This window comes from Podarcis cretensis (genome assembly GCF_951804945.1).
Source record: "Podarcis cretensis genome assembly, chromosome: 14".
Taxonomy (NCBI): domain Eukaryota; kingdom Metazoa; phylum Chordata; class Lepidosauria; order Squamata; family Lacertidae; genus Podarcis; species Podarcis cretensis.
In genome coordinates this window covers 18,019,085-18,031,658 of record NC_137183.1, presented here as the reverse complement: position 1 = coordinate 18,031,658, position 12,574 = coordinate 18,019,085, and the positions used below count along the sequence as shown (strand labels likewise).

The 12,574-nt window shown below is 44.8% G+C and overlaps 1 protein-coding gene across 1 annotated transcript; it reads left to right on the top strand.

Annotated features, from left to right (window-relative positions):
• Nucleotides 1-2,099: 2,099 nt before the first annotated feature.
• CFAP161 (cilia and flagella associated protein 161) lies at nucleotides 2,100-11,799 on the top strand. The gene is made up of 7 exons (XM_079954384.1): nucleotides 2,100-2,254; nucleotides 3,107-3,196; nucleotides 5,230-5,465; nucleotides 7,041-7,125; nucleotides 8,778-8,936; nucleotides 10,045-10,118; nucleotides 11,400-11,799. Exons 1-7 carry the CDS (start codon nucleotides 2,165-2,167, stop codon nucleotides 11,599-11,601), a joined length of 936 nt encoding a protein of 311 aa, XP_079810510.1. The 5' UTR covers nucleotides 2,100-2,164; the 3' UTR covers nucleotides 11,602-11,799.
• The last annotated feature ends 775 nt before the right edge of the window (nucleotides 11,800-12,574 follow it).

Genomic DNA, 12,574 nt, shown 5'->3' with positions numbered 1-12,574 from the left:
TTCACCAAAAACTAACGCTTATTCATCCTCTTATATAAGCCGCACAGAGGAGGAGTTTTGCAAACCAACTTTAAAAATGAATTTAGCCGGAAAATGAGTTGTCCTAAATAAACCACAAGATGGAGCTGTTGTACTAAGGTACACCACCTAGAATTACAGGTACATTATTCAAGATGTGAAAGTTGAACTAAGGGCTCATCCTTTCATGCCACCCTTTTAGGCACAGGTCCCACTTAAAGGTCCAAGTTGGAATGTTTTTTTTCTCTTCAGCCCCAGTGCTTTCCTTGCAAACCCCCACTCTTAACCGCTGAAAGCAATTCTGCAGAAAACCTGAAATGCCAGTTGTTTCGATACAGTGCAGACCTCTGCCTAGAAAGTATGGGGCAAAAAGTAATTGCATGGACAGGCAGAGTCCCCCCAACCCCAGGCGACCCCTGAGCGGAATAATAACTCAAGGCAACATGCTATGGGATTAAAATTGGCCATAACTTTATTAAGTTTCAGATGTAGGGAGACCTTGGCTCAGGCATTGGGCATTTATCCTTCCCAGGGAGACATCAGGGTTATCCAGAGTGTGTGGGGATTGGGCTGGCTCTGGAGAACATATGTTCAAGCAGAGAGCCCGCCCCCCGTTTTGCCGCCGTTGGAGGGGAGTGCAATGACAACCTCTAGACGTATGGCCAATGCCTCCCCTCAAGGCCCCTTTAACAGGGAACCCTGGGATCCCTGCTGCAAGGGGGTGTGGATCACCGCTTCAGGCCCCCCCCCCATTTAGGAAGATAGACTAAAGTATTCCGCCCAAGGCCTGAAACCGCCAAAGTTGTGACGTTTTGCTACAGGAAAGGCAAAACCTGCCAATGCAGGGAAATTCCTTTCCGGCCCTTCAACAGCGACCTTGATGTAGCAGCGCCTGCATACCTGTGGAGAAGAGGTTAACCTGCAAAAGAAGACTTAACTTAGGGAGGGCAGGGTGGGAGAAGCTCTGGAGCCAACTGACGCTTCACAGGTAGGATTCACCTTCTGTTGTGTGGGCAGGGCAGTCCCTCCCCTTACCTGGCCGATGCCCTGGCAATGCCTCCCCAGGTGGGATTGGGCGATTGGCTGAGGTAGGTGGAGACCTCCAGGTACCCAGCCTGGGGAGGATGAAGCCAGCCTGAACTACCAGGAGTCGCACTGGGATCCGGGGGACTGCGCCCGACCACGCAAAAGGCGCCCCCCCATTTGATGTGGGGAGCGGTCATTGTGGATGAGCCCTCAGTGTATGACTTCCAGCATGTGATTGACAGGGATTCATATTTCAAGTTTCATATTAGGAAATTCTAGGAGGTTGTAGTATGTAAGCAAACAAAGAGGACGAGACATTTTTATTGGCGATTCAGGCCATGCTCTGCTAAGTAATTTTCAAAGCATGTACTTAAAACTACACCCTGCAAACCATAATGCGGATTTTCATTTAGGTGTGTGCAAATCCCACTTCCAAAAAGAAAAAAAAAGTCCAGTTATATATTTTAAAAATGACTTAAAGCCACAAATCAATCAAAAACAAATATACATATATCCATCACTGAAAAACAGGACAAAATCAGTAAAAGCATTTGATACAAATGTAACTAAACCATGTGTCTGGATAGGCTGGCTGAAACAGAAAAGTTTTCAGGAAGCATCTAAAACAGTACGGGGGAAGGTGTACTCTCTGTGTGTCTATCTATTTGAATCTAGTTTGTTTTATTTGTACCCTTTGTACATGGTGGTTCACAGTATAACACGATTTACAATAAAACAAGGAAATAAGAGTATATAAAATCAAATTTCCTCCCTGGATATTTATTGTTTACAGTTTTTGTGTGTGTACACAAATCACAGCACAATAAATTCCATTCTCTCCCCTTCTCTTGCTTATAAAATATAAGTCCCATCTATGGATGGTCCCAGTTCTGTCCCATGGCTAAAGGGATGGCAAGAGCCCCCACCTCCTTTCTCAGCCATTCTTCCGTATTCTGATTGGCTAGCAGCTCTCCTCCAGCAGGGCCAATCCCAGGTGCACACACAAGGTCCCCATGGCAACCTGTCAACACGGATCATCTTTCTCACAGCAGCGTGTTTTGTGGCACCTGCCTCCTCGACTTTAAGGCTAGCGAAGTGGCCCACTTCAAAGTAATCCAAAATGTTCAATCTAAGGACTAGTATGAGTGGCAGACAATACAGTCCTGGGGTGCTGATTGGCAACTGGAACGAAGATGTGTGCCTGGAAGAGGTAATTAAAAGCTCTTCCTCCCCTCTTGACTTAGTTCGTTTACTTTGTGTCTTTATTCCATTTTCTGTTCAGTCCTTTCTACATTTACTAGGAAACAAACTCCACTGTGTCCAGTGAGATTACTCTCAGTTAAGTGCGCATTGTCTAATTTCTGATATATGATACATGGTTAGTGCTTTTTTTCCTAAAAAAAAAAAAAATGTTTAGGGGTACTCTCATTTTCCTACTCATATTGAAAGACTGCCCCTCAATGAGGCCAAACTTAGATTCACAAAATGTTTAGGGGTATGCGTCCCCCCAGAAAAAAAGCACTGTACATGAGGAAATGTGTTTTGTCAATAAATTTTGTAGCAGAAGTTATTGATATCAATTACTATGGATGTTTTAAGGAAAATCCCTTTAAATCTATGGATATAGTTTTGTACTTTTATTCTTTATATTTTATGAACTTTAATTATGGCAAATAATTGGTAAATGCTTTGTCCAAAACAAAGGACATTTCTTTTCCTGTATTTGGGATATTAAAGAAAAAGTGCTTCTTGCTGATGCCAACTGACCCAGCTTTTTCCTGATTCTGCTTCCTTTTCTACACCCCTTTCTGTATTTTGTAATCGGCTTTGTGTTTTTCGAACTCTATTCATGGCCCCTGGCTCAATTTGTGGGAGTCTGCCTTAGTTTTGCACACCTCTTAATGGTGAAATTTAGCAGACTTTTATTGCTGTTGTTTTTTATTTGCATTTGTCATGGTTTGCGGTGACTGGAGGTTGCGCTATTCAGACCGAGCTGCGATGAGACAACGGATGCACGTTAAAATGCCAAGCTCACATTTTAAAAAATTCTTTCCCGAAACAGGAACTCCTGAAAGACTTCTTATGTAAAAGAGAAAGAGGGGAGCTTTTAATCCAGAAATCAAAAAAACTGAAAGAGAACCTTTACAAGAAGGTATGTGATCACCCATTGCATTTCTACATTTCTACCAGCACTTGCTTAGCTTTAGCAAAAGTGCAATAATACTGTATGTGCCTTTAACTTATGCCTGTACAGAGAACTTGTGATATTATGAACTGCTGTTGTTTTCCTTAATCCTGAATAACTGATTCACATATTATTATATTATTATATAATTTTCAACACTGGCTCCGGCCTGGTGGAACGCTCTGTCTCATGAGACCAGGGCCCTGCGGGATCTGATTTCTTTCCGCAGGGCCTGTAAGACAGAGTTGTTCCGCCTGGCCTTTGGCTTGGAGCCAATTTGATTCCCTCCCCCTCTTTCTTTTTTCTTTTCTCCTCCTGTGATGAGGCTGCATTTTATTGTTTTAATGTTGTACTTTAATCTTGTTTTTAAGTTGTATTCATTCAACTTGTTTTTATTATTGCTTGTTAGCCGCCCTGAGCCTGGCCTTGGCTGGGGAGGGCGGGGTATACCGTAAATAAATAAATAAATAAATAAATAAATAAATAAATAAATAATTATTATATTAGATCTCCAGATGAATCAAGATGGGGAGGAATGGCAAATACTGTTGATGGGGGGTGGGGAGGCAGAACAAGTGTGGAATAAGAGTCAAAACAAGAATTTCCTCTGTCGTGTGCAGCGTTTCCTCAGGGTTGGACTAGATGACCCTTGTGGTTCCTTCCAACTCTACAATTCTGTGAGACGAATCAAGGTAGAAAGTGTTACCTGAAGGTAGAGTTTGGAATCCACTAGTCCAGAGCCATATTCAGGTTGAGGTGACAAGCACCCCCCCCCTTCACTGCCATTCTCATCACGCTCCATAATGAAGTGTTGGAAGGCAACTACAGTGGTGCCTCGCAAGACGAAATTAATTTGTTCCGCAAGTTTTTTCTTCTTGCGAGTTTTTCATCTTGCGAAGCACGGTTTCCCATAGGAATGCATTCCCCTCTGTCCCCGGACCTGTTTTAAAGCAAGGGAAGGGGCAGCGGCGAGAATCGCTTCTCCCCGTTGCCGCCCCTTGGTTCAAAAGGGGTCCGGGGAGAGAGGGGAAGGCACGCGCGCCTTCCCCTCTGCCCCCTCTTTTGAAGCAAGGGGCGGAGGGGAGAAGATCGCTTCTCCCCGTTGCTGCCCCTTGGTTCAAAAGGGGTCCGGGGACAGAGGGGAAGGCGCGCACGCCTTCCCCTCTGTCCCCGGAGATTGCGGGGCTGGCAACGGGGAGAAGCGATCTTCTCCCCGTTGCCGCCCCTTGGTTCAAAAGGGGTCCGGGGACAGCGGGGAAGACGCGCTGCGCTTCCCCGCTATCCCCGGAGCTTGCGGGGCAAGCTTCGTTTTGCGAAGCAAGCCCATAGGGAGATGCGTCTTGCGAAGCGGCTAAGAAAACGAAAAACTCCTTCGTCTAGCGAGTTTTCCGTCTTCCGAGGCGTTCGTCTTGCGGGGCACCACTGTATCTGTGACTGAGAGCGTGTTCTGCTCTTGAACTTGGTCCATCTAGCTCCATATTGTCTACACTGACTGGCAGCTACTCTCCAGGATTTCAGACAGGGCTCCTTTTTAAGGATTACCTGTAAAATACCAGGGACTGAACTTGGAATCTGCAAGAAAAGGATGTGCCATATCATAGACCAACAGACCCTTCCCTGACTTGAGGCTGCTTTTGCCAGATGGGCAGTTTCAGCTTCAAGGTTGTGTTTGTAAGGATGCGTGGGAAGCCCATCTTTTCCAGTGCAGCAAGCAAATAATGATGATGATGATGATGATGATGATGATGATGATGATGATGATGATAATAATAATAATTTACTTATTTATATCCCACCCATCCGACTGGATTTCCCCAGCCACTCTGGACGGCTCCCAACAGAATATTAATAATAAAAAAGTGATAAAACATTAAAAACTTCCCTAAACAAGTGTGGCTTGATCATAAAAAATGATCTTTGGAGACAACCAAAGTGAAAATCCAAATCATGCTATAATCATCTGAGATCCACCCCTTCTTCTTATTCTTTTTTTAAAAAAGGAGCAGCTCTCTATTTCAACAGATGGATTTATTCACTTTGGAGATACGGTTATGCTGGTGAGCCCAGATAACAACAATTCACCTGACAAGGAACCTACCATGAGTGGGAATCTATCTCTGGCTGTTAATCCCAAGGAAACAGACATACTCTCAGAGAATGAACTGACAGCACCCTGTGATATGAGCGCAATCAGCAGTGTGACCCCAATTGGCCGGAATGCATTCCGGATTTTAAGGTGGGAGACTGGTTAAATCATTTTGTAACTTCCTAGAATTGTATCTGTCAGGGGTTCAGGAGCAGAGGCACAGGGAGGAGAGGAGATGGAGAGCGAGGGGGAGGAATCCGAGGGGAGCGTAGGAGAAGAGGACAGTGGACCGAGGGATTCCATGAGCCTCTCCAGCGAATCGGAAGATTCACAGAAGGGGGCGCCGGTGGCCAGGGCAAGGGGGGTCCCAAGGGGAACGCCCCAGGAGCAAGGGGGGAGCAGAGACTCCCAGAGCAGTAGTTGGAAATCAGGGCCAGCTTCCCCACCAGAGCAGAGTGGGGGGGAAGAGTCCCAAGGATCGGGGCCAGTGCATTCCCCACCAGGGAGAGAAGATAAGGCAGGGCTGACCACACCTCCATCAGGGAGTCAGACAACGGAGGAGAGGTCAGATCCGGCCAGTATCCCGGAAGAGGGAAGCAGTGACAGAAGCAGTGTAACGGTCAGGAGGAAGGTCACTGGGTTGGCGCGAGAGGCAAGTTCAAATGTACAGGAGCGCGGGACAGCAGAGAGTGAGGATTGGGAACCGGGTCCTAAAGCCCGCCGGAGGGAGGGGGAGGAGCTAAGCGACTCAGCGTCGGAAGAGTCCAGAAAGGGCAATGCCCCAGCGGGCAGGAGGACCCAGAGGAGGAGAGAGCAGCGTAAAAGGTGGAGCAGAGCTAGGATCTTAAACTGGTGTCATAGGGGAGGAGACTCAGACGGTACTTCGCCGGTCTAGGCTTTAAGACGTAGAGCTGCGTGCTACGGCTTTGAAATGGAAACTGAACCTCAATAAAGACTTTTGTACATAACTACAGCCTAGCGTTGGTCCTCTGTGAGCTGGGACCTAGAGGCAGCTCTGACAGTATCTTTCTTTCTTTTTCATTCTTTCTTTCCTTCTTTCTCCCTCCTTATTTAATACGCCAAGATTAGTTCTGCTGTTAGCAGGCAAGTCGCCTGCTGCATGTTTTCCTTTGCATCCATATTACCAAGGTGGCACTGCAGTCTAAACCACTGAGCCCCTTGGACTTGCTGATCAGAAGGTCGGTGGTTCGAATCCTTGTGATGGAGTGAGCTCCTATTGCTCTGTCCCAGCTCCTGTCAACCTAGCAGTTCGAAAGCAAGCCAGTGCAAGTAGATAAATAGATACCCCTGTGGCAGGAAGGTAAACGGCGTTTCCGTGCGCTTTGGCTTCTGTCATGGTGTCCCACTGCACCAGAAGTGGTTTAGTTGTGCTGGCCACATGACCCAGAAAGCTACCTGTGGACAAACACCGGCTCCCTCATCCTGAAAGCGAGATAAGCGCCACAACCCCATAGTCGCCTTTGACTGGACTTAACAGTCCAGGGGTCCTTTACCCTTTTTTTTACCCTATATTGCCAAGGTGCCTACTTCAGTTGTGTGCACCTTGTAAAGATCCCACCTTGCTTTGCACAAACCCAGAATCCTTCAGGAGAACCTTGCTTTGGGCTCAGGACCTGGGATCAATTTGAATCTGCCACACACCCCTCGTAAACGATCTGTAACATGTCTTCTGTTGAAATAATGACCTTTGTCTGTTTATTAAAGCATTGAAGGTGAATGCATGGGAGAGCCACTTAGATTTGGGCAGAATTTTGGTCTTGGAGCATCTGGAGGGTTTCCAGAGAAGATGGTAAGTGAATATATGAAACAGAACGGCCCATACTATGTTAATGACTATAATGTTATGTTACCATAAACCTATGCAGGATTAAGGATGCAACAGCTATTTGCTAACTGTTCACCATTATTTCCAAACTTTTCATGTTAGTGACACTTTTTAGAAATGCATCATTTTGCGACATGGTGATTGAGTTTCACTAGTAAATCAGAGGTTAAACTAAGAGATAAGGACACATACCATGCAACACACCTACACACTACATCCAACACACCAACAAGTTGCGACACACAGTTTGGAAAGCTCTGTGATTATGATGATCACCTACTTCATAATTTTAACCTGCTTCTCCTTTGAATAGCTCACACCAACATACTTGGGACCCTGAACCAGCCTGCCATGCAGGATCTCACTAAGCTTGGACCCCTTACCTGAACAATGGTTGATCCTGCACTAGGATTAATTTATTTTTTAAGCCCTGAGGATGTATTGCTTTTCTCCACTCAAAGCTGATTTCCCACACAGCACTTAACATTGTTCTGCATTATTCAGTAATGTCCTTCTAGATGGCCAATTTGCTTCCACGATGCTCTGGTTCTTAACTCTTTGTTCTTTTGTATTTTATTTCGATGAGTTGCATATATGTGGAAGTTCTTGTAGCCAAAAGGTGGAGCGAAAATCTTCTAAATAGTAAACAAGTATTGAAAATTCAGAGCAAAGTCCAGTTGAGCAAAGACTTCTTCCAACATTAGTTAAAAGCTTCCTCTTTGTGTTGCTAGTGTGTGAAAACAGTCACAGTCCAAGGATGCCCAGGAGCGCACCTCCAGATGGTGGAGATGTCAGGTGCCATCTTGGCACCTTGGGCATCTTCACTTGGTTGCAAGCGGCCAATAGCCAGGTGCAAAATGCGCTTGACACCTGGCCAATTTTGAACGCTGTCCAATTCTCTCCAACATAGATGAAAACCTGCTCCTTGATCTCAGGAACCATTGCACAAAATTTGCAATATCTTAAGAGGTGCCCAATGAAGAGACATTATCAGGCCTGTTAAGTTGTGGGTGAACATATCAGATGACACAGCGATTCTTCAAACAGCTCTTGTTTATTCACAGGCCAGAACAGAACTGAACCGAAGGGTTCAGCCAGCCTGCTTATATAGAGCTCCACTAGAATGCAACAGTACCCATTTTCTGTAACTATCCAGTCACTGAACATCACGTTCAACCCCTTATTTGCATATGTGGACCTGAGTGAAAACTATCTACAGTATCCCCCTGCTGGCCCAGGATGAGAACTTCAGTACATAACAAGGCCGGATGCTCAAAGTTGCCTTTGCTTTCTGTGCAGCTTCGATCAATGTAACTTCAGGTAGTATTTCTGCTTTTGGCAAGCGCTGGGATTTGCAGCTCTGTGTCCACCCTCTCCCTCATTTCCTGAAGTTTTGCAAATGCAAAAGTCCTTCACACCCAACCATTCATGCCAGACTAGTCCATACAGCAAACTTAAGAACACAACATGTGATTACAGTATGATGTAAGGGCAATACTGGACCCAGATTCGTAACCGCGCTAATATTTGTTTTGCTTGTTCTTTGGCCTCTGTCAATCTACAACAATGTTTATCTAATTCGCAGACAAATCATTCCCACATGTTTCCATTTCCAGCTATTTATTGCGAGTGACCACAGAAGTTTTCAGAACATGACAAAGAAATCCTCCCTCCAGCCTGTGTTCTTGACCGATGAACTTACCTACTTGTGTTCTTGGCAAGCTACCTATCTGGACCCACAGTTACGCATGGAATATGAAGGGTTCCCAGTTCCTGTAAGAAATGATGCTGTGCCCCTTAAGAGTACCTTGCTTTTCAGACTGTTCTCTCATGTTCTCCAACCACCTCTCCCTCCTTTCCTAAACCAGCTTCACAAACGCTCCTGTGCTCTAGGAGCCTTTAGCTACCTCCCGTGATTCTTACCTCTTTGGCCTCTGTTATGCCAGCCCATAGGGACGCGGGTGGTGCTGTGGTTTAAACCACAGAGCCTAGGACTTGCCGATCAGAAGGCCGGCGGTTCGAATCCCCGTGACAGGGTGAGCTTCCGATGCTTGGTCCCAGCTCCTGCCCACCTAGCAGTTGAAATGCACGTCAAAGTGCAAGTAGATAAAATAGGTACCACTCCGGCTGGAAGGTAAACGGCGTTTCCGTGCGCTGCTCTGGTTCGCCAGAAGCGGCTTAGTCATGCTGGCCACATGACCCGGAAGCTGTCTGTGGACAAACGCTGGCTCCCTTGGCCTATAGAGCGAGATGAGCGCAGCAACCCCAGAGTTGTCTGCGACTGGACCTAACGGTCAGGGATACCTTTACCTTTATGCCAGCCCATATTGTGGGAATGGCTTTGCATCCTTTATCCACCAAGCCATCTTCAGACGCTTCCTTACCATCCATCAAGCCATCCTCAGACACATCCTTACCTTACATTTGAAGCACACGGCTTCCCCCCAAAAGAATCCTTGAAACTGTAGTTTGTTAAGAAAGGTGGAAATTGTTGCTCGGCGAAAGGGTGCTGGGAATAGCTCTCTAAGTGGTTAAACTATAATTCCCAGCTAGGGGCACCATCTAAGGAGGCTGAGGGGCTGAGAGCACCCCCAAAGTTTTCAAGGAGGGGCCTGGGCCCCCTCACTATTCCATGGCCTGCAGAGGGCCTCACTGGGCCTACCCATGGCTACGGTGGGCCTCACGTCTTCCTCCAATTTCCTTCCTCTTCACTTTCCGCCTTTTCTGCACGATTTGAACAATAATTCTTCCTTGCCACACCTCTCTCTGCTTTACTTTTGATTCCCAAGGAAATTTTAAAGAAATTCATGCGTAAACAGAATTTAAGCCCTTCTTTCCTTCAAATATTTCTCTTTCTCTCTCTCTCCCCGCCCCCATTTCTAGGCAAATACAAAGATCCTCATTGTTCACAGTCATACAAATCAGGCCTTGGCAGTTCCTCGGATCTTCTGGATAAGGTGAGCAACTTTTGTAGAAAGGGCACATCTACACTACACTCCAAATATGCATTGGCTTTACACCAGTTTTGAACCCCCTGGTTAAAACCTTACCCAAACAATCCTGGGTACCAGGGACAGGGGATAAATTCATTTCAGTTCAATATTTAAAGGCGATCCATCAAATCTGCACTTTGTAAAACAACATGTGAACCAAGACACTGCCACCTTTCAAAATTCACACTTATCTGAATTTTGCAATGCCACTCTCCAACCAAACAATGCTTACAAGAAGGCAGATATCAGGGGGACCTGCTTGCAGAAAGAAAGTGTATATTGGCCAGAACTGCCCAATAAAAATGCAATGTCACATCTTCCCCGGAGAATTCTGGGGACAGTGGGAAGTAGTGTAAGACTGTATTTACAAAGGCTGGATTTCCTCATAAGTAGCAACCACCTCCTCCCCCAAAATCAAAATAAATGCCTCCACTTCCCCAAGAAAGAAAATTGGTCCTTGTTTCTTTTGTGTGTGTGTGTGTGGGGGGGGAATACTTTGAGTGTGGGGAAGGAATATTGACTGAACCTTATATAAAAAAGTAATGGGAGAACAGGGCCAACATTTGAGGAGTATAACAAGGCAACTGGCTAAAATGTTTTTAAAATATCTAATTTTGGTTCCTCTGTTTTTTGTCAGGTTGATGTTGGTTAAATGTTTAGTTGGGGTTGGTGGTTATTTTAATTTGTAACTGTAAACTGTTTATTATTGCTATTACTATTATTGCTATTGTTGCAGTTGCTATTGGTTTCTGTTGATTTATTGGTTTGTTTGTTGCTCGTATAGGATATTTTGATCTTTTTTAATGTTTGATGCTTTGTTGTGTTTTTATATGGCTGGAGAAACCCAGCAAGATGGGTGGGATATAAATTTAAAAAATATTATTTATTATTATTAACATCAGTCAACACCACAAAGTGAGTTTCCCACCCCCACTTCAAATGCAATGTGTGTGGTGGTTTGTGTTTGCTTTTCTTTTCTTTTAGTATAAATCATTTAAATATAACTCTGACTCTCCCTTTATCACATACACAGCACAACGGGACAACAAGCTATCCCCCCCTCATAGCATATGAATCAATATGGCTAACCTGATCCAACAACCTATCCCCAACACACATACAAACAAGCCACACTGCAATCAACTGAAAAATTTAAAATTGTATGTTCGGGGTCAGCTGACATTCAGGCTGAGGCTATGGAATGTCTAGCTGTTATTGTTGAATATCTACTCTCTTCTTTTGAAGGACATACTTTGGAAAGGAATTTGAGGTAAACTGCCACACATATCTGGATACACACAGAGCTGAAGAAGACAAGAATTACTGGGTCGTAGTTACCGGGAATCCAAGTGACAAATCAACCACAATGTTTGATAGGCCGAAGCCTCCGTCGGACGCGGACAGAGTGCAAAACAGCGAAATCCCCAAAGTAATATGCCCCTGCTAAAGCCCATGCTTTAAAAGGAAATACAAAAATGTCCTTTTTTGTGCTCATGTAAACAGAAAGCGAGAGAGAGAGCTCGAGAGCTGAAGATGTAAACTGGCAGCAGAGCACAAAGGATGCTTTGCTGTTTCTTCATTCGAGCTGAACAGATAGGTAAGGAAGTATTCAAAAAGCAATGGAAATATAACATCTGTATCTGTATAACATTTCTATCCTGTAAAAAATAAATAAAAAATCCAGAATACAGTACCAGTACAAGAAACTTAGAATCGCCTTAGTTTTTTATGTACCTTGACCAACATTGTGTCCTTTCCTATCCTGATCACTAGGTGGCAGCATCTTTTAAAAAGAAAGCAAAACATAAAGAAAACTTTCTCCCCGCTCGTTTAGGGATCTAAGGGTGAAACTACACCAATGTGGGCCACCTGGTGTCCTTCAGATGTTGCTGGACTACAATTCCCATCATCCCTGAGGATTATCAACATCATCATTTTGTTTGTATACCACCTTTTCATAGTTTAAAGTGGCTTACAACATGAAATGAATTATATAATTACAAACATTAACAAATGTAGCCATGAACAATAAATAAAACACAGCAAAAAGCCCACAGCCAAATCAAACCATTTGTACATAAATCATAAGAAGATCTAAAGGTGCAAAAATAATAAGAGGAACCATGCCCTCAAACAACCCCGCAACCTAAGCATAGGTTCAGCAACCTCTGCTGTTGTAGCTGGAGTCAGTCAAGCTCTGCAAGTGCAGATTTCTCCCGATTGAAGTGCAGAGTGTTTGAGAACTGGGACATTCGCAGGGAAACCAAAATGCTTGTTTACAAAGCTATTGCACTACCAACCTTACTGTATGCTTGTGAAACATGGACCACTTACAAACGCCATCTCCAACTCCTTGAAAAATTCCATCAACGGTGTCTCTGAAAAGAATTGCACATCACTTGGGAAGACAGGCAAACTAA

Excerpts from the sequence above, each read along its gene's own strand:
- CFAP161 (XM_079954384.1), top strand. The coding sequence starts at position 2,165 with ATGTTCAATCTAAGGACTAGTATGAGTGGCAGACAATACAGTCCTGGG. Across the intron at positions 7,126-8,777 it reads GAGGGTTTCCAGAGAAGATG|CTATTTATTGCGAGTGACCA; the intron begins GTAAGTGAATAT and ends TTCCATTTCCAG. Across the intron at positions 8,937-10,044 it reads ATGAAGGGTTCCCAGTTCCT|GCAAATACAAAGATCCTCAT; the intron begins GTAAGAAATGAT and ends CCCCATTTCTAG.